Below are 22669 nucleotides of genomic sequence, written 5' to 3' on the forward strand. Positions count from 1 at the left end.
TCTTTTACTTTCTACCCACAGGTTCTTTTCTATATACCTATGTTTTCTTTTCATTCCTTTCTTTGACTTTTATGAATAGTAAGCAGAAGTTGAGTGTTGTCAGGGAGCTCGGTGATTGAATTTCTAATACTCACGGAGGAGCTGGATGTACTAGGCCAGTGGTTACTCTTAATATATTAATCTTAATATATCACAGCTAGAGTATAATCATGATTCATTGCAAACACACATCAGCAGCCAGCCTCATGTAAAAGCAAACTATTTACAACTTTAAGTAAAAATAAAATGACAGCCCACCTACGTTTCAGAGCTCAAGTTCCATTTCATTGTCCTCAACATATGCAATATTTGAAAGTCTAGCTATTGCTCCAAAATTAGGTTCTCAGGAGTTAAATTAATATCATTCTGAATTTATAGAATCATATATATTATACACTTTTCAAATTCTTTAAATAATGGTAAACTGTGTATTATGAATAGTTACTATTTTCTATACCTACAGTCAAACAGTGCTTCTAAAAACTGTAATTAATAAAGCGAAAGACTTCCAGACGATAATATCTGTAAAATCAGGAACTGAGCAAGACACACGAGGTTAGCTCACACAGTGAGGGTTGGATCTGGTGTTAGATGAATTGGGAGATTGGGATTGACATATATACACTATGATACTATGTGTAAAATGGATAACTAATGAGAACCTACTGTATAGCTCAGGGAACTTTACTCAGTTGTCTGTAGTGACCTAAATTGTATGGCAGTCCAAAAAAGAGGGGATATATATATACATGTATAGCTGATTCATTTTTCTGTACAGCAGAAACAAAGCATTGTAAAGTAACTATACTAGAATAAAAATTAATTGACAAAAGAAAATAGAAAAAAAAAACAAGAAAATGTTTATATTTTACTGGGGGTTTTTGCACTGATTTTTATTTGAAAAATATTGTATTAAAATATTGTTTACATGGACAACTGAGTTTTTGGTGCCTTAAATAGTGTGCTTCACTGGCCTTACTCTACTTCTGACCCACAGAAGGTAGGCTTTCCCTGAAATTACTTTTTCCCATAATGTTCTCAATAGAACATAGGGTATGAACAGTTGTTACCTTTTTAAAAAAAGTTACATCAAATACGTACTAGGAATAGTTAGTTAAACAAAGTTAAATAGATTTCTTACACTTCTTTTCAGAGACTGTAATAACTCCATGTGTACTACGCATCTCCAATAGCATGGGGCATTTCTCAAACTCATTTGCCACAGAACTCTTTTCCACAAAGGAAGAGACCACTCTGAGGAACACATTCTGGTAAACAGCATCCAAGAATCATGTCCAGCACATACTTTGATCCAATAAGGCTGCCTTCCCACATCATTTTCTTTCTTTTCTTTCCTCCACTTACCCCTCTTTTCCACCCCCGCCCCCAGAATACTAAAAAGAAAAGTATGTCGACACAATCAAGCTAAAGCATAAAAAGACTACATTAGCATCTCTAAAAACAGGCATAGTAAAAACTCACTGTAAAGGAATATTAGAATAATAGAAAACACTTTGGGGGCTTAAGTGCCTCATAAGGAAAGTGACATCAAGCACGCTTACCCGTGAAGTCTGTATTGACTGGGTGAGTGGAGCTGGGGAACTTATAATATCCATGTCCTGTGAAGCGAGTCCCTTTCATCACCATGGCCCTCGGAGCCGGTAGGGATGGCTCTCTCCTTTCCAGTTGATACACAGGAGAAGGTCCATTCTGCTCTTCAGGTGCCAGCCACCTAAGATGCATGGTTGTGCTGTTGATTCCTTCAACCAGAGGCGGCCTCAGTTGGGCTGGTGCTAAATTTTAGAAAACCCTTATTACTTTCAAGGACTTGGCTTCCATCTCTAGACACCGCTACGTACATATATGTTCACATGCATCTGTGTACAGCATATTCTAAATCAATTATGGTCTCAAGGATTTCTATGGTTCTAGAAACCGAAAACTCAAGATATAATTTGTATTAAAGGCAAGTAAAGAAAATTTAGATGACTAACAAATATTAAACAAAGTTTTATTAAGCAAAGTTTTTTCTTGTATTTTCTCTATTCTTTCTTGCTACCTAACAGACACTATAGAATCTATTGCTGCCCCACCCAGATTCCCTTTCCCAAGCTGGTGCTTCAGTGCTTCATCTTCTGTGCTTGGTATTTAGTGGCTCATGGCTGCTCCATTTTCTAGAGAATTGCCCTGCCTGAGTGGAAGCTACAGGATCCCTTGTGAATCCTGTAGCCAGTGACTACCAGCCAGTGGCTACTGATCACAAAGGGCAGTGTCCCTCGTCTTAATGTGGTATCAGGTCAGGGCTGCAATCCACAGAAGCCAAACAGGCAAAGGAAATGTTTGAAATGGGCTAGTTAGGGAGATGAGAGAAAGTGTGGGGACTGAGAAGAACCAAGTGGGGGACAAATGGTCACCAACTCATGCCAGCCAATGGATGACTCGGGAATGACGAACCAATGTCACCAAATCTTTTAGTTTGTTTTTTAAAAAGTCATTTTTTACGTAATTTTCTGATTTTTTTAAAGCTTAGAAACTGGTCTAAATTAAAACAAACAAATAAGCAAAAACTGCTCTGAAAACCAAACAAACCATCCACGTGGAAGAAATGAGCCTGAGAGCTCAGGGGGTTGTAAACTCTTCTCTGGGCACCACAGGCTTCGGGCAGCCTCGAGGGTCCTAAAGAGACCACACGACCAGTAGCAGGAGCCTGAGCCTTGGGCAGTCAGTATCCCATGCTCACATGCATGCTGGGTCCACGGCATGATCTGAGGTTCAGGGACACTGGAAATTCTGTGCAGCCTCCTGGCAAATCTTCAGAGGGATAGATTTAAGACTTCCCTTAAAACCTACTGGAAATGGATCAGATTAACAACTGAGTTGTTGCAAATGAAGGCCCATTTTGATTTTTATTTTCTTAAAGAGTCTGTACGATGAGATTCATATCCACTGTAAGTGTGTCAGCTGGATTTGAGGGGTGAAAGTGAAGGAAAAAATCACATGTCATAATCACCCAGCTTATTTACTATGGACCCAAACTAAAGCTGTGGACTGTGATTTACACTTGTATTAACACAGCCTTGTATAGGCACAAAGTCTTTGTTTCAATAAATGTGAATTAAAATGATGTGAATAAAAATGAATACCCTTAAAGCAAGAAAACAAATTCACCTTAAATCAACTTAGAGCAATTACCATTTGTTACTTTCTAGAAAGCTTGGCCAGCTTTTTACAGAGAAACAATTGTGATTCTATTTTCACTTTTAGTAAAGAAGAAAGTGCACTGAGCAAAAAGTTTAACAACTTAGATAATTAACAATTTTGTTCATCTTCTGCCACTGTGAACTATGTGATATTTTTATTCTTATATAAATTTATGCATGATTTCCTTTACTACTCTTTGCCAAAAATGAGCTAACTGGTGGGCTCTCAGAGATTTCATTCTATATCCTATGATTTCTCTTCAGAATAATCCAAAACAAAACAAAAAGCTAAGCCACGCAGAAATTTCTTCTCTCACTAAGCTCACCTTCAGAATTTGGAGTTCCATCTTTCTATTAAACCTTCAGCAAGCCATCACTGGCTATAAGCTTAACTGGGAGGAAGGACGGTCAAAGATTTCTGAGTTTTGGGCTCAGAGAAACAATGAAGGACCAATTCAATCTTTTTAGAGTGTCTAAATTTTGCTACTTAGAAGCACAGAAGAGGAATTTTGAGTATTTCTCCTATGTTTTCTGTATTCCACTTAAGGTTCCCTAATGACCTGGGATACAAAGACTTGAATGTTTCAGTTTGAAAAATATCATCTATTTCAGAGATGTTCAATTGAACTTTCTCAGTGAAAATATTCTCGATTTGTACTGTCTAATAAGCACTAGCCATATATGATTATTGAACACTTGATATGTGTCTATTGAAACTAAGGGCTTGAACTTTTAATTTTATTAATTTTAAATTTAAGTAGCACTATTGGAGAAGGCAATGGCAACCCACTCCAGTCCTCTTGCCTGGAAAATCCCATGGGCAGGGAAGCCTGGTGGGCTGCAGTCCATGGATGGGGTCGCTAAAAGTCGGACACGACTGAGCGACTTCACTTTCACTTTTCACTTTCATGCATTGGAGAAGGAAATGGCAACCCACTCCAGTGTTCTTGCCTGGAGAATCCCAGGGACGGTGGAGCCTGGTGGGCTGCCGTCTCTGGGGTCGCACAGATTCGGACACGACTGAAGTGACTTAGCAGTAGCAGCAGTAGCACTATATATAGCTACCATGTTGGACAGCAAAGACTTAGCAAATCACAAATTACACATAGTTGATGTGTTGAAAATAGAAATTCCATTTTAACTATTTAATGAAATCATGAATAAACCTCCTGTACTTCTTAATTGCAGAAGAATTTTATTCTTTTTATTTTAAAATTTAAGAAAAATTTTATTGGAGAACAGTTGTTTACAATGTTAGTTTCTGCTATACAGCAAAGTGAATCAGTTACACATAAACATACATCTACTCTTTTTTTAAGATTTTTTTCCCATATAGGGGCTTCCCTAGTGGCTCAGATAGTAAAGAATCTGCCTGCAATGCAGGAGATCCGGGTTTGATCCCTGCATCAGGAAGATCCCCTGGAGAAGGGAATGACAACCTACTCCAGTATTCTTGCCTGGAGAATTCCATGGACAGAAGAGCCTGGCGGGCTACAGTCCATGGGGTCGCAAAGAGCTGGACACGACTGAGTGACTAACACTATTACTTTCACTTTCCCATACAAGTCATTACATTGTATTGAGAAGAGTTCCCTATGCTATATAGTAGGTCCTTGTTAGTCACCTGTTTTATGTATAGCAGGGGATATACATCAACCCCAGTACCCCAATTATCCCCACCCCTTTTCCCCCTGGTACTCCAGTGTGCATTGCAGCACCATTTACAATAGCCAGGACACGGAAGCAATCTAAACATCATCAAAAGAGAAATGAAAAAAGAAGATGCAGTACATATATACAATAGAATATTACTCAGCCATATAAAAGAATGAAACAAGGCCATTTGCAGCAATGTGAATGCACCTAGAGGATTGTCACACTGATTGAAGGAAGTCAGAGAAAGACAAATATCATATGATAGCCCCTATATGTGGAATCCAAAAAAATATGTTACAAATGAAATTATTTACAGAGTTAGATGTAGAAAACAAACTTATTTAAAATCAGCTTCATTCTCAAGGTCCCATTTGCTTGACATTTGATACTCTTTTACTTTATTCCAATCACCCAGCTGGAAGGAGATAATGAAAGCTTTGTACCATTATTTTATTCAAAATCCTTTCCCCAATGATACATCATCCAAAATCACTTCTTTTTTGTTGTTGTTTTGTTTCATTTTTTTAAATAATCACTTCTTAATCAAGAATATAATTTCAGAATCAAAGCAAAAGGAATGCCAGCAACTCAGTAGGCTTTTTTTTTGGGGGGGGGGTGGAGGGTGTTTGTTTTAATATCTACTAAAATTGAGAACATGCAATTTTAAAACTATGACAAAATGATTATAATCAATAAGGACAATTCTGCATTGAGAACCCACTAAAATTAATGTTGACTATTTAAACTCTAACAAGTAGTCAAGCATCTCTTCTAGACTCACAGAATTATTCCACTGAGCAGTGACAATATTCTTAGGAAGTCAACTACAGAGGAGTGGAACTAGAATGTGTGTGTATGTATTTTATTCACTTGTTTAAAAATAAATAAACACCTCTCAGCTGTCTCTTATAGTTTCACTTGGAGTCTCCAGCCCTGCTGAATGGATGAGCACTTAGTCATTATCTTCAGAGTTCCCTTAGTATCAGAAAGGGAATTTTCAATCAACTAAATGAGACTGGTCTCATACACATTCACAAGTATTAACAGAATGATAATAAGATAAACAGATACTCCTGAACTATTAAACACATGCATACAAACTTAGACTCACTAAGAGACCAGGGAATAAAAGATTAAATCTCAGATCACCAAAGTGGATGGATTATAGGTATAAATTTGTTAATCACAAAGCAATAAATTAAGAGACATTATGGGATTATGGAAAAGTCATTGGAACCTTCTAGAGATTATATTTCACATTTTTTTAATCCAATTCTGCATGATTTTAGAAAAACACTTCAAAATTATGTGACTCAGGTTTCTCTCAGACAATATAAGAATAAATTTTCAGTAAGACACCTTGAAAATAAGTTTTTAAAAACAATATAATTGTTAGGTTTTATAAGGCAAATTTCTATATAAGTACAAGACACTATTATTATGACCCAATAAAGTATCTTTAAGATTACATATTATAAAATGATTCAATTCATTCACATTCAGAACCTATCTGTATTTACTTAGAAAATTCTCTTATAAATGCAAACTTCAATATCCATCATTTCAAAGAATAACAAGATTCAAATTCTGTTTCCACTTGGAATAAAATTACAATGCTCTTGTATTTTTTGCATTAACTCTGTAATCCAATTTCTAGTCTCGCTCTTCTACTTATAATCATTCTTTTAAAAAACACTCTGTAATATATATTCTTTTTTATGCAGCATGTATTACTTTATAATCTGATTAATAGCATATCATAATGCATAAATTTGCACTCGCAGAATTTATGTAGTGTGGAGTTTGAGCATCTTAGGATAAGAACTGAAGACTAAATGAGCAGAAGCTCTTGCTGATGACACCTCTTTAAAATCAAATCCGTGTTTTCAAGGAAGAGTTTGTTGTCTATGAAGACTGCATGGCTGTGTCAATATCTTAAAGCATCCTCAACTACAAGGAAGATGGAAATCTAGGAATAAACAGCCTTTCCTCATTTCAGGGGTATAAGGGGAACACTAATATATGACATCCTCAGGCATCTTGTCAGTGAAAAATGATTCTGACTTTTTCTCAGAGATGCAAACCGTCACGGGAAATGTGATTTGCCAAATGCTGCTAGCCACAAACACCTGTGAAAAAGGGCACTGGGACCAGGACTCAGACATGATATCCAGGATGATCACGAAGCCATGATTTTCCAGTGAGCAAGCACTCTCCAGTCAGGGTCAGAAGAGGAAAGGAGTCTTCTCCTGACTTTCTGAGATCTCCCAGCACTCAGCTAGATCTTGTTGGCTGGCCTATTCTATGGCTGAGGAAAGAACAGCATCAATTTTCCCATTCTCCTTTTGTTTACTAGTCTTCTTCAAGAGAGGTGTATAGTGGAACTGATCTGGAAAGGAGAAACCTTAGGTTCTATACTGGTCCTTTAAGACCCTACTTATGGAACATTGGCTAATCCATTATTTGGCCTCTCTGTTAAGTATTTCACACATTCATTTTTTAGGGGAAAAAAAAGCTTATTGAAGTTTAGTTGATGTACAATATTATATAAGTTATAGGTGTACAACAGAGTGATGTGCAATTTTTAGAGGCTATACTCCATTTACAAGATATTGGCTATGTTGCCTGTGTTGTACAATATATCCTTGTAGCTTATTTTATACAGAATAGTTTGGACCTCTCATTTCCTAAACTTCTCTCTTCCCTCTTCCTGCTTGTAACCACTAGCTTGTTCTCTCTATCTGTGTGGCTGCTCTTTGGGTTACATTCATTAGTTTGTTGTATTTTTTTTAGATTCCATATATAAGTGATACAATATTGTCTTATTTCACTTAACAAATGCCTTCCAAGTCCATCCATGTTGTGTCATTGGTAAGATTTCATTCTTTTTAATGGCTGAGTAGTATTCCATTGGGTATATGTAGGTCCATCTAGTCAAAGCTATGGTTTTTCCAGTAGTCATGAACAGATGTGAGAGTTGGACTATAAAGAAAGCTGAGCACTGAAGAATTGATGCTTTTGAACTGTGGTGTTGGAGAAGACTCTTAAGAGTCTCTTGGACTGCAAGGAGATCCAACCAGTCCATCCTTCCATCCTAAAGGAGATCAGTCCTTGGTGTTCATTGGAAGGACTGATGTTGAAGCTGAAACTCCAATACTTTGGCCACCTGATGCAAAGAACTGACTGATTTGAAAAGACCCTGATGCTGGGAAAGATTGAAGGCAGGCAAAGGGAACGACAGAGGATGAGATGGTTGGATGGCATCACTGACTTGATGGACCTGAGTTTCAGCAAGCTCTGGGAGTTGGTGATGGACAGGGAAGCCTGGTGTGCTGCGGTCCATGGGTTCGCAGAGTCAGACACGACTGAGTGACTGAACTGATATGTACTACATCTTCTTTATCCATTTATTTGTTGATGGATGCTTTGGTTGCTTTCATATTTTGTCAATTATAAATAATGCTGTTATGAACATGGAGGTGCATGCATCTTTTCAAATTAGTGCTTTTTGTATTTCAGATATATACTCAGGGGTAGAATTGCTGGTTAGTATCTCATTTATTGAAGAGCAGGACAGACCCGATTATACTTTTGATCTCTTCCAGTTAGAAAATTCTGGCTGAACATTTGCAAGTAGTACTTCTCAAGAGTAAATCATGAAGGGCTGTTGGACATACAGGTCCCTCATCCCTCCAGGAACCCAGCCAACTTATCCCTGCAACTTGAGTCACCTTGTTCTTTACCATGGCACACAAATATTATGATTTTTCTATGTGTTTTATGATATAAAGAAAGTCCAGAAAGCATTTCTTTTCAAGAATTTAAGGCGAATCACCTTCTTGGTGAATATACACTACCTTAGCCAGCTGTCATACTGGTGATTCTCCATAATTTGCACACAACTTGCATCCTACACGTAAAGGGAGTGAGCCATGATTTCTGAACTTCACATAGCAGCAGCAATGACAACAAGCATTGTTCCCTAAAGTCCCCCATTAATAAAAGGTAGTTGCTTGGACTGTAATTATGGCATCCTTCCTACCCAAACTTGAAGCTTTTATGGGGCTTATGCAATTAACTACTTAAATGCATCGTAACACTTGCTTCTCTGACAGCAAAGTATTGATTTTTTAATCATTTTCAAGTCTCCTCTAGAACAAATAGATGTACTACAGTTACAGTTAATGCACTGTGTACATGCATGAAATGTTAGTGTGACAGAATTTATTATTTTGTGATATACAGAACTGAAGTCAGGCTTCTCAGAAAGTAGCATCATGGATCCTACATTAGTATGGAAACTACCATTGTCCTTGATACTCCAAATTCTCTAACTTCGAAAAGCTAGAGATCTCTTACTTAGGCTTAAAATAAAGGCGGGGGTACTGAGTATAAATCTTTCCTAGGTGTCAGTGTAGGAGGAAATTAAAAGTAGTCCAGCAGAGAAGATAACAGTTTATTTTTTCCTAAAGGTGTCACTGTGGGTGTATGGCAACTTCGTTCACATGAATTTCAATGTACCTTTTCCCTTGCGTTTATTTAGGACATATCAAAATATTTTGCATACAATAGTCTATTTCAATTCTTACACATTTTGACTGTACTGTTTTAATGCCTCACTATGGTTAATACCTCAGAAAACTGAAACAGTGTATCACAAAGTGTGATTTCTACATTCCATTTCTGCTATGCCAAAAAGGTCAACAGAGGTCTCATGAAAGTCACTTATCTAAATGCAGACCCGGCAACAGAGGCCACTACACAGAGTATCAACAAGCCTTTTCCTTGGGCACAGCACACATTCAACATTAAAGTTGGTGAGTAAAAAGCAGTTAATTTTGTTTTGTTAGAAATAATATCATTTTAGTTTTAGCGTCTAAGACAGATGCCAGCATTTCACTCTGAACAGATGGTAATTCCATCTAATAGTGCATGTCTGTATTAGTAAGGTCTGTTGTGTATACAAACAGTAATAAACAGTAGGTAAGGATCAAAATAAATTTTAATTGTTGACATTAAATTCTGGCAGCCACAGTTCTAAGGCTGCAATATTCCTTTTTCAAGTCTGTCAGATTTACTAATGCTACGCAAGCTTTGTCCAAAGCTGCCAGATTCTAGTTTCCATAGAAAGATATTGCATCTTCCCAGCTCCTGGTCTGCACCAGGGTTGCCTGTTTTCCTACACTGAAATAATCATTCAGGAATAACATGAGATTGGTGCTACCACTGATGAATGTTCTTCCAGGATTTTTTTTAGAATGCTCCCAGAGGACTGAACCTTTAATTAAGAGGCTGATTTTTAAAATGTTGTATCCAATTGTTACACTATGGATTCCAGTGTTATCCCAGTCACTTTCCTACCCTGCTAAGTAAAGGTCTCTCATTCAATTCCATCTATTCTCATTGCAAATCTGGGCATTCCTGAACTTCTCTGAGACTGACATCATCCGTTTCATTTGGTTTACTTTGCCAGAATCCGAAGGATTTCCCAAACAATCGCAGCTCTCATCGGCTGAACTCTTCTGTAGGTTTTACTGTGGATCAAGCCTGCCAACAAGCACCAATTTGGTTCTCATAATGTCTCCAACGATCTGGTATTACAAGTAGTAGCTGCTATTTATTTTGGGAAGCCGCCATGTCAAAAAAAAAAATCATTATAAAAAAAACCCAGTTTGGCATTCAAGTGACTGTTCAATAACAAACATGCTTTGCAATCAAATTTCTTTTAAAAAAATGGATGTATTTTTTGAATCATGAAAAATATATTGCTTCTACCATATGGGACAACCAACGACTCACCAACCGATTTCAGATGCAGCATATTGAGCTGACCATATGTTACAGTGCTGTTGAATGGCTGAGTGATTCATGCCCGTCACATTCTAGTATATCAATTAAAGCTCCTTGAAGTCTGCATGATTTGTGTCTCTGTTATTAAACCCTGCTAATTCATCCCACTTACACATCTGTTATAAATCTCTAGGAGTGCTGCATGATTCATGGCAATCTGTGAGCATGCTACAGCAAATTCTTCTCCTTGTAATTAACAGTAAATTGTTTTACTGCCATGCAATGAATTTTTCAGTTATATTGCAAATGAACTCCTAAATGTGCGGTTCTTTCCTAAGAACTGACTTATATCATTAGGCAATTAAAAAGTATTGCTTTGAACCAAAAGCTTTTAATCAAGAGAAATACAACTTTAACATTGCTTGAGAGCCATGGAAATCTGACATGGTGGTTAGAAGTGCAAAATAATTTCTGTTGTTGAACGAGAAAAACAAACAAACAAAACCAGCCCTTCCTCCTACTCTCAGGATTTCCCTGATGCTAAGACGTGAGAACGGCTGCCTAAAAAGACTGGGTGAGACAAGTTTGCACAGATACTGTTTATCTTAGAAGTGACTTAAGTCAGCTGTCATTACCAAATTTCTCAGATTGCCTTACACTTCTCTAATTGTAAAACAGAGCCTTTATTCTTGAAATAAATAATTGGATAATTAGCCAAGTTGAATCAGCAGAGGATTTCACTGCTGTTCAAGTGTTCTTGTCAAAGGTGAAACAAATTCATTTCAGCTCGCCTCTGCAGCTCTTCGAAGAGGCTTTGATTTTTTTTCCCCCCACTTTCTTGGCAGCAGCCTGAGATTCATGAGTCCATACATCAAGTTGGTAGTTTAACAACAAATGGAATTAAATTCAAAGAAGGGAAACTAATTGAAGGACAGCAACAAAAGTGTTGGGTAATGTGCTTTTTAATATGGCATGCCACATTTGCATGATAATTTTTCCTTTTTAGCATGGAGCAGAAAGTGACTGGCTTAATGAGGGATTATTCAAGACAGGAACGAACAAAATGCATTCATAACTAAGAACAAAGATTGTATTATGAAACAAAAACAGGCAACCTCAGAGAAGTAACTGGATGATTGGTTTATGCATTATGAATAAAAAGATAGAAAAATATTTATATTAGTATTCACTAATGACTATATATACAAGATTGTTGTAATTAAAATTATAAATTAACATATTAAAAGTGCTTGTTTAATCACTCTGGGTCCTATTCACAAAGAAAAGACTTATGTACCTGCATACAAAACAATGTGTGTTTTCAACCCAGCAGCAAACAACCCATACATTCTACTTTGGATGGATTCAGACAGGAAACTTAATGCACCACTAATTACTTGCTTAATGGGAAATGGGCACTTCTAAGCTTGTAGTGAAGAGGTCAATTTATGATGGGTAAAGGAAATAGGACATCGTTCTTCCAGGAATGGATCTCCAAAAGGAATTTCTCTGAAGGAAGGTTTAATTTGTACTTAATTCACAAAGGATGGAAATGTACAAAGTTATTAGATTAAAAGGGTAATCTTAAAGAAAAGGATTAGAAGCTTCTAAGGGCCCAGTCTGTCAGATCATGACCCATATAAACCCAGAAGCAACTCCAAAGCCACCCATCACACTTTCTTGAAGATTTTGCAATAGAGTTGCAGCTGCTCCTGGGAGAGTACCTCTCTCAAATCAGTTCTGGAACTGTTCATGGGCACCAAAGCTAAAGGAGTAGTGATAAACATTCCGGACGAAATGTGCCAATTCTAATGATACATCTAATCGAAAAAATACTTGAAGGACAGCAAATCGCAATTCTCAGGCTTTTTAATGAAACAGACATATCTAACAAGTATCTTTTGGATTTCTGTGACTGAGGTGTAAGGAAAAAAATATATTTTCGTGATTCGGCACTTCAGAAAAGCTGAATACTACTTCCAATTTATGGTGCTCTTTTTCAAAGTTTTTAAATGGTTGTTCTGATCCTTGGCAATTCACTCACATGAACTACATTTAGACTTTAGAGTTAAATTTCCCACAAATCTATTGGAATTCTGTATCCTCCAAACCATAATTTTATTACTAGAAGAGACAGAGCAAGAAAAGTCATAGTGCTGCAAGTCAACTTTTATTCCTTTCCTACAACAAACTGTTGACCATTCAAAAGCACTGACCTTCTCATTGTTTATTTCTATGACTTAAAATCCATCAGTTACACAGACATTTAATCCTAGGAAAATTAAAAAAAAAAAAAAAAGAAATACCCTATTTATCTACTGAAAACAGAGGCAAGAAGGATATTGGATCTGTAATTTCCGGGGTTTTCCTTATATTCTAATAAAAACAAGTCCATTTTCCCTGGCCTGAACACCCCTGAAAACAATGCATTTTACCATAAATCAAGTGGCGAGCAAAAATTATTTTCCATATTTTTGTCATGTAATTGACTTCATTCCCTGTCTGGCAGATGAAAAGTCATAGAGTGCTGACAAGATAAATTAAGACACCAAGAAACAAAAATTTTTCCAGGAAAACACTAATTTTTCTCTTAGAAAAGAAAGAATCTCACATGTGAACAAAATTAATGCATGTTTTTATGGAAATTGAGTAGAAGGAACATTTTGGCAAAGAACAAAAAACTACACATTTAAAACTTACCATCTTCTGCAACTGTCTACTTTTCTTACCTCCCAGCTTTTGCTCTGACTATGCTAATCAGAGTGCTGCCCAGGGGATCATCAATGACCCCACATTCCTTGTATCTTACATTTCTTTCCCTTTCCCTACTGTCTGTGACTCTACTGACATTCTCCTTCTAGAATTCTCTCTGCCCTTGACTTTTTGAATAGTGCTCTTTCTAGATTCTATACCTAACTCTGATCATGTCTCTGTTCCTTTAATTTTTCCTTTTCTCTTTCTCCCAGAATGTGAGCATTGGCTGAGGTGTAAACTTTTTTTTGTATTTTCTCTGCCTTCACTAATATATCACCATCCATAGTTTTACCTCCTTTTATATGCAGACAATTATAAAACTTACATCCTTCTTAAGCTCCAGATTTGCATTTTCTGCTGTTGGCTGGTTATTATTGTCATGGATATGTTTTGTTCAAATAATTGAACTGAAACTCATGGCTTTATTTCTCCCATCTGGTCTTTCTTCATTACATTTAGTGGCGTCACCATGGTCTAGGATATTTACTGTCATCTTCAGTTCCTCCCTCTTCTTAACCTGTGGATTTCTTTCCCTTGAAGCATTCCATTTCATGCTTCTAATATTTCTTTCTATTTATCTAATTTACTTTCTCATGACTTTTTTTGGAATGTCCTGTTGTTTTAGTCAGTAAGTCGTATCTGACTCTTTGTGACCCCATGGACTGTAGCCCACCAGGCTCCTCTGTCCACGGCATTTCCCAGGCAAGAATACTGGAGTGGGTTGCCATTTCCTTCTCCAGGGGATCTTCCCAGACCAGGGATTGAACACAAATCTCCTGCACTGGCAGGCAGATTCTTTACTGCTGAGCCACCAGGGGATCCCCCTTGGAATGCCTACCAGACTCTATTTCCACATTCTCTTCTAATCTCTACTATACTCTACTGACAGAGAAATCACAACCCCCAGCTTTCATCATGTCAGTATGGAACAGCACCTGAAACAGCAACAAGCACATGATATAAACTCAAAAAATATCTACAAACAACTTTACCAATTATTTATAGTCCACCTCAAATGCCATTTAACCTGGCATAATTTCCCAATCTGCTAAATCAGTCACCTATCTCATATTCTCTGTTCCAATAGCTTTCTTTTATCCTTTCCCCCAAGGTGTTCATCCTACCTGTTATATGTCAACATCTTAATACAGACATCATTAAAGCGTGAATGGTTTCTATTAGAGCTCACCCCACTTCCTAATGCCTGAAATTAGAAATTAGAACCTTCATAGAAACTTACTGAATCGAGCATTCACAACAAAACATAGCAATGGTATGTTATAGCACATTATTAATTTTATACTGTAAACAACAAATTTGAAATGTGCAGTTTTTGATCAAAATCTTGAAATACATGTCATAATTCAGGACAACATGCTCCTCACAGAACTGAAAAATGATGCTTTTCAATGTTAGTCCCCTACAGCTTACTTTTGTCATTCAATCCTTAGTTTTAGGACTCTCCATTGTTACATTTATGTTAAAATAATGTTATGGAAACAAAGTTGCAAAGTAAAACTTCATGACTTTGATAACAGAAATTCTATAAGCACTGTGACTAACAAAAAGATTATGTAATAATTATGACAAAAATCTTGATAGAAATAATTTGTTTTGAGATTTGACTTTGTGTTAGACACTGCCTTAAATATTTAACATGTATTCACTCTTTTCATTCCTCAGGAGAACACTAAAATATAGGGTATCCTTATTTGTAATTTGGAAGACAAAGGCACAGAGATTATGCAATTTACTCAAGGTCATAAAGCTATAGTCATAAAGCTAGCTGCTGCGGCTGCTGCTAAGTAGCTTCAGTCATGTCCGACTCTGTGCAACCCCATAGACGGCAGCCCACCAGGCTCCCCCGTGCCTGGGATTCTCCAGGCAAGAACACTGGAGTGGGTTGCCATTTCCTTCTCCAATGCATGAAAGTGAAAAGTGAAAGTGAAGTCTCTCAGTCGTGTCCGACTCTTAGCGACCCTATGGACTGCAGCCTACCAGGCTCCTCTGCCTATGGGATTTTCCAGGCAAGAGTACTGGAGTGGGTGCCATTGAGAGCCCAAATTCAAGTCATGGCATTCTGGCTTATCATTTTTCCCTTAGATGTGTAAGTAAATTCTTATTTGAAAACGTCAATGAACTTGCACATCTCATGGGTTTCAGAGAACATGAGAAGTTTCCAAATTCTGTTCTCATGGATAAAAAGGCAGAGAGAGAACACTGAGAGGGCTTAGATGAGTTCTGCTCCACTCACCCTCCAGTAGATAGAGTGGCCTTAAGCATCCTCACCAGAGACTAAAACAAGGGCATAGAGCACTGGGAGGGGGTGAGTTCCACGCCACAGGAACTCTTGCTGAAACCACTGAGGACAATATTCACACAGATGGAATCACTGGTGCTTTAAGCAGGAAGGATGCCATTCTACAGACATCTTCCCTGCTTTTCACTTTCCATCTCCAGGATCTGTCTAGTCTCTAGGGACCAGCATGCCCCCATTCAGTTCTTTCAGGTTGTGTCTACGAAAAGACGAGAGTAGATCTCATCTAGAGGAAAGAGCCTGTCCTAACAGTGTCACAAACTGGAGCATGTAGAGTGCAGATGGGAGCTAGTATGGTACACAGCCTTAAGGAAAGAAGACTTGGGTGGAGGTATTATTATTGAAGATGTTATTGGACGTGATGTCACGAGGAATAGGAATTAAAATGAGAACAGCCCCCAAGGGATTGGAAGGAGAATGTTCAGTAGAAGCCAGAAGGAAATATTTTGGATCATTATCAGTCTGAAAATTGCCTTTTCAAAGAGGTCACTACACATGGTCTGATTTGCTGGAGAAGGAGCAGTTTCTCTACCACTAAAGGATCAAACACTTGGAAGGAATGTTGCCAGCGATGTATTAATATTGGCAAGACGGTCACCCTAGATGACTTTTAAATGTTCTAAAGCCCTGAAAAGCTGTGATTTCAGTTCTGCTTAAGCACATGGTCGGGGTCCCTTTAGCCTCCACTAGGCCTCTGTCCAATCTTCCGCTCATGTGGCTTCTGTTTTCACTTTCTCTGGCCCCCAGGACAGATTACTCTTAATTTTTGTTCTCATCACCCAGTTACATCATTTTTCCTAAAGGAGACAGATGCTATTATCCACACTCTGTAGCTCTCTAATAACATAATATATAAAAATAAATAAATGTACAGTCTTACAGGAAAATGGTGTTTTGTTCAAGCTACGCACTCCATAAATATTTGTAAATATAGGTTAAGTATGTGAAAAACACAGAGTTCACTCATGCAGATAATAAAACATAATTTCTTGAAACTTTGGAGTCTTCCTTGCTGACAGAAAATTTGAAGAAAAATTACTTGCTATATTTGATATTTGTTGTATATTAATATAATTTGGGCCAAACAAGTTTTCCAGAACTAAAATAAAATATAACAAAAACTATGGAACTTTATATGGAAACAGTAAGGAAGAAGGTCTGAGGAATATTTTCATAGCTAAATATGTTTGCTAGAAATTTCATAACCTCTTCACATCTGGATATTTCCTTAAAGAGCACCAGGAAACTAAGCCTTGTTGGATGCTGACAGAAAAACTGATTTGAAAAAAATCTTAACTTGTAAGTAATTGGGTTATATAGGTGTTAATAATACATGTAATCAAGTTTGTATGAACTTAATTTGTTCTAAGTGAAGCAAACAAAAAATTATACAAGCCATCTCCTACTAAGATTATACTTGATAATAAGTTTTTTATTTCAATGTTATGCACCTAGCAATTTTATATTTATAATAAACAGATAATAACACTATTGCCTATCCAATAAAGGCAAAATATGACACCAGTGCAGCCTACTAATTTCTGGATGTCTGCTGTTAGCTCCATGGGGCAGGAGTGGGTAAATCCAATCCCACACAAAAGGTTAAGGCTGAAGGGAGAAGTATTCCGAATCCTCACAAGAAGCCTCCTAAATACTTCTAACAATTGTTGGGACACCTTTAGGACTTAGGGTGGTGGCTGAGTCCTAGAGTCAATCTGCACCTCATTATATTTATTATGACACTGCAACTCAGGAATCCTCCAGGCTCTTAAATTTATTTTTCTGTTCAACTATGTCAAGGTCAGTAGCAATCAGAGTTTGTGAGGGAGTAAGAGAAAGCTGAAAAGACAAATATTAAGCCCAAACTAGAGACGCTATTGAGCTTTGTAGGTGTTTTCTTTATAAACATACAATATATTTTTCACATCCGCTAAAACTTGCTTACCTGATGCTAAAGTCTGTCCTGCTTCTGAAGCACTGGTTACACAGCCAACTGAGTTGCAGAGAGAAATAGTAAAGTTGTATATCCTATAAGGTTTTAGTCCTTTTACAATATAAGATAGTTCTTGGGATTTAGCAGTATACAATACCTGCAAGGTAAGAAAAAAAAAAAAGTCAGATATTAGGTATCTATTGTGAAAAATATAAGCTTGACAAGCAAATTTCCAGAAATTTCAACAGAGGGAATTACTGCCAACCACAATTAGAAAAAGGAATTTCTTTTTGAAGGGACTCAACAAGCTAGGGTTTAATTGATAATTGTACAATCACACTGTTTTATGAGGTAATAATCCAGTTCCTGAGTGGATAAATGAGGAAACCGAGTTATTGCCTCATAAAGCAGCGTGGTGGTGTGGCTCTTGTCACCGACAGTAGAGATAAAGAATGGTGACACGCTCATTGTTATTGTGAAAAAAGTCCAAATAAAACCACAGGGCTTGGCCAGGATGAACCTAGTGCAGTAATGTCCACATGCCAGCTGATGGAGCTGGTACAGAAAAATGTCATCACTTCATTAAATCAATCCCATCATTTGCTCTTAAAAAAAAGGAAGAAAGAAAGAAAGCTGCAGGAAGGAAAAGGAGAAAAAAGGAAAGATTACTGAGCATCTACATGAAGTCAATTCTCAATTGCCTTTCTTGTACAACTAAGTGTAAGCATATTGATCAAACGGTTACTTTTTTTTTTTTTTTTTTTGAAACATTGTCTTTATCACACAATTTCGAATGAAAATAGCAGATGTGAGCAAAGGAGACTCTATGGTCCATAAACAAATAATTAAACAATCAACACCAAGAGCTAGTCTGTCAATATAACTAGAACTGATCAAAAGCAACCATGTAAATTTGCTTAGTCTATAGATACAAAGGCCCCTGGTGATTATATTCAGAAAAAAGTCATTAACCAACAGTCTGACAGCATGCATGAGCACAAACTATTTTTCTAAGAGATACTGATAACAGGATATCAAATAATCTTCCATACATATAAATACTACATATAACTAAATATTAGTTACATATGAAGTCAATTTCCAGATTTTGTTTTTCCTTTAGGAGTACAATAAAATTCATTTGGATTATATGCCTGAGTATTGACTTTAAATTTTCATAAGCTGAGTAGTTCTGGAAAGCAGTGTGATTAGAATATAAATTACATTGTTAACATAACATTTTTCAGAAATAAAGGTGATTTAAAGATTCTAAAAATGGAGAAAATGTAAAAACATTAATACCACTTCCTTCAATTACATTTAGAAATCAGAAAAACATCAAACACTGATTTACTAATCCTTTTTCTAGTTTCAAAATGGCTACTTAGATTTTGAGGATATAATTTTTTTTTCTTTTGTGCAATGTGATTTAAAGCTTCCCCCCTCCCACCCCGCAAAGAAAACTTGGAAATGAGTAAAACTTACTTAATATTGCTATAAAATTTATCCTATTTAGAACAATTCTGATGAAATTTAATGTAGATTTTCTGCAATTGTTAAGATAAAATACATTAAAGTATTTATTTAATTTTAAAAGTTTTATCTTTTTAAACAAAGTATTCTCTGTCTCAAGAACACATAATGAAATGTAGTAAAGAGAAAATGTGGATTAATATTAATTTTGATTAAATTTTACTCCTCTACATATAGTTAATAGAAATTATGTGATTTTTAACAGACATTTTTCCTAGAGTTTGGGGCATGTAAAATTATCACTCAGATAAACTGTGTCTTTATCATGTATACAGAATCATCTTAACAAGTTTTAAAGGATATATTTAATTGAAAACTTTTTGGGGGGATTAATCTTAAAGGAGCAAAGCTTAAAATCCTACAATGATAACGTCACCACTTCTATAAATGTCTCCTGCCACATTCTTAGTGAAAGATCCTTTAACCATTATTTTTTACAGTAGGCTTTCCCCAGAAATTTTGGCTATTTATTTATCAAGATTATAATGACACACATTCAGGTCAGTGTGGATATAAATTTAATTGTTGAGAATGTAAAAAAAAAAATTCGACTTTGCCACTGGTGATTTAATTTTCTTGAATATATGATGGAATACTTGCAGGAGAGGGTGCAAGAAAGAAAATAAAGTGACATATCTATATCCTTATTTTAATTCTGCCACACACACACAAAAAGACTTTTAAACAAATAAAGGGGACTCCCTTGGTGGCTCAGTGGTTAGAATCCATCTGCCAATGCAAGAGATATGGGTTCGATCCCTGGTCCCAGAAGATCCCTGCTGTGGAGCAGCTAAGCCCATGCACCACAACTGCTAAGCTTGTGCTCCAGAGCCCAGGAACTGCAGCTATTGAGCCCATGTTCTGCGATGAGAAAAGCCACTGCAATCAGACGCCCAAGCACCACAGCTAGATCACAGCGATTGCCACAGCTAGAGAAAACCCTACACAGCCACAAAGACCCAGCACTGTCAAAATAAATAAATAAAGTTATTTTAAAATGATCAAAGATTTTTATATACCTGTTTTCTCAATATAAAAATATTTTCCTGCCCTATTGAATATTTTATAAATGTATGTAATCCTATCCCATTAATAACAATCACTAAAAATAATATCTAATATCTGTTGAGCTTTTTAAGCTCCATATAAACTATAGATAAGCAGAAATTGTTTTTGCATTTAACAAATTAGTGAAATCTCAAGCACAGAGATGTGAGATATGCCTAGTAATTGGTAAAAATGGGATCAAAACAAGTTGATTTCTGGGACGTGTTTTATAAACTATGCTTTTTTTTTTTAATTTTACTTTCTTGGAATAGAATATTATAATACAAGTAATAGCCAGAAGGCATAATATGCTGTGTCCAGACCCCACATCCACAAGTCTGATGAGCCAGACATCCTGGAATGCGAAGTCAAGTGCACCTTAGGAAGCATCACTACAAAGCTAGAGGAGGTGACGGAATTCCAGTTGAGCTATTTCAAATCCTAAAAGATGATGCTGTGCAAGTGCTGTACTCAATATACTAGCAAATTTGGAAAAACTCAACAGTGGCCACAGGACTGGAAAAGGTCAGTTTTCATTCCAATCCCAATGAAAGGCAATGCCAAAGAATGCTCAAAATTCTACAAGTCAGGTTTCACAGTACATGAACCATGAACCTCCAGATATTCAATCTGGATTTAGAAAAGGCAGAAGAACCAGAGATCAAATTGCCAACATCTGTTGGATCATTGAAAAATCAAGAGGGTTCCAGAAAACATCTATTTCTGCTTTATTGACTATGCCAAAGCCTTTGCGCAGATAACAACAAACTGTGGAAAATTCTTCAAGAGATGGGAATACCAGACCACCTGACCTGCCTCCTGAGAAATATGGATACAGGTCAAGGAGTAACAGTTAGAACTGGACATGGAACAACAGACTGGTTCCAAATTAGGAAAAGAGTACATCAAGGCTGTATATTGTCACCCGGCTCATTTAACTTATATGCAGAGTACATCATGAGAAATGTTGGACTGGATGAAGCACAAGCTGGATCAAGAATGGCGGTGGGAAATATCAATAACTCAGATATGCAGATGATACCACACTTATGGCAGAAAGTGAAGAAGAACTAAAGGGCTTCTTGATGAAAGTGAAACAGGAGAGTGAAAGAGTTGGCTTAAAGCTCAAGATTCAGAAAACTAAGATCATGGCATCTAGTCCCATCACTTTATGGCAAATAGATGGGGAAACAGAGACGGACTATTTTTTTGGGCTCCAAAATCACTCAGATGGTGGTTGCAGCCATGAAATTAAAAGATGCTTGCTCCTTGGAGGAAAGTTATGACCAACCTAGACAAGCATATTAAAAGCAAAGACATTAGTTTGCCAACAAAGGTCCATCTAGCCAAAGCTATGGTTTTTCCAGTAGTCATGTATGGATGTGAGAGTTGAACTATAAAGAAAGCTGAGTGCTGAAGAATTGATGCTTTTGAACTGTGGTGTTGGAGAAGATTCTTAAAAGTCCCTTGGACTGCAAGGAGATCCCACCAGTCCATCCTAAAGGAGATCAGTCCTGGGTGTTCATTGGAAGGTCGGATGCTGAAGCTGAAACTCCAATACTTTGGCCCACCTGATGCGAAGAACTGACTGATTTGAAAAGACCCTGATGCTGGGAAAGATTGAAGGCCAGAGGAGAAGGGGACAACAGAGGATAAGATGGTTGGATGGCATCACTGACTCAATGGACATGAGTTTGAGTAAACTCCGGGAACTGGTGATGGACAGGGAGGCCTGGCGTGCGGCAGTCCATGGGGTCGCAGAGTCGCATATGACTGAGAGACTGAATGACCCTTGTGCTGATAGAAAGAACACTGGCCATACCGTATCATGGAGAGTAACAAGAGCTTCTCATCTTCCAAGAATGTTATACATATCATGATTTAGTATGTGTACAAAGTAAAGCCTCAGTAACTGTTACCTATGATCATTAGTCTCATTACTGCTGACTGGAGATGACCCACTAGTAAGCAATATGTCACTACATATCCTAAACCTTGAAATGTTCATAACCTTTGCTATAAGCTGTAAAATAAACTGCATCCCTCAGAAATTTTTCTTAGGAACTTGAAATATACAAATGTACATACAAAATGTTCTTATCGATGTTATTTACATTTCCAAAAGAATTCATACAATATACATACCAATTGATTGTGCATTGGTTGAATCATTATTGTGTACCTAACCAATACAATAGTACATAGCTACTGAACGTCAACCTCTTGAAAGATACTTGAGGATATATGCTAAGTAGGAAAAGCAGATTTCATGAAACAAAAGTATATCCATACTATTTACATTTGTACTAGAAAAAAATAAGTGATATTATATAAGAAAAAATTCCCCATTTAAGGATTGTATAGATGAAAATTCTGCCAGAATTCTGCAAATGCAGAAAC

The 22669-nt window shown here is 36.9% G+C and overlaps 1 protein-coding gene across 1 annotated transcript in view; it reads right to left on the reverse strand.

Moving 5' to 3' along the window:
• The window catches only part of USH2A (usherin), a 923574-nt gene that overhangs the window by 653598 nt on the left and 247307 nt on the right, over positions 1–22669 (reverse strand). Inside the window, exons 19-20 of the mRNA NM_001191425.2 lie at positions 17702–17846; positions 1602–1832 (exon numbers count right to left, since the gene is read on the reverse strand). Coding sequence (NP_001178354.2) covers positions 1602–1832; positions 17702–17846 — 376 coding nt within the window. The remainder of the gene's footprint in view (positions 1–1601; positions 1833–17701; positions 17847–22669) is intronic.

The sequence above is a fragment of the Bos taurus genome, chromosome 16 (assembly GCF_002263795.3).
Source record: "Bos taurus isolate L1 Dominette 01449 registration number 42190680 breed Hereford chromosome 16, ARS-UCD2.0, whole genome shotgun sequence".
Taxonomy (NCBI): domain Eukaryota; kingdom Metazoa; phylum Chordata; class Mammalia; order Artiodactyla; family Bovidae; genus Bos; species Bos taurus.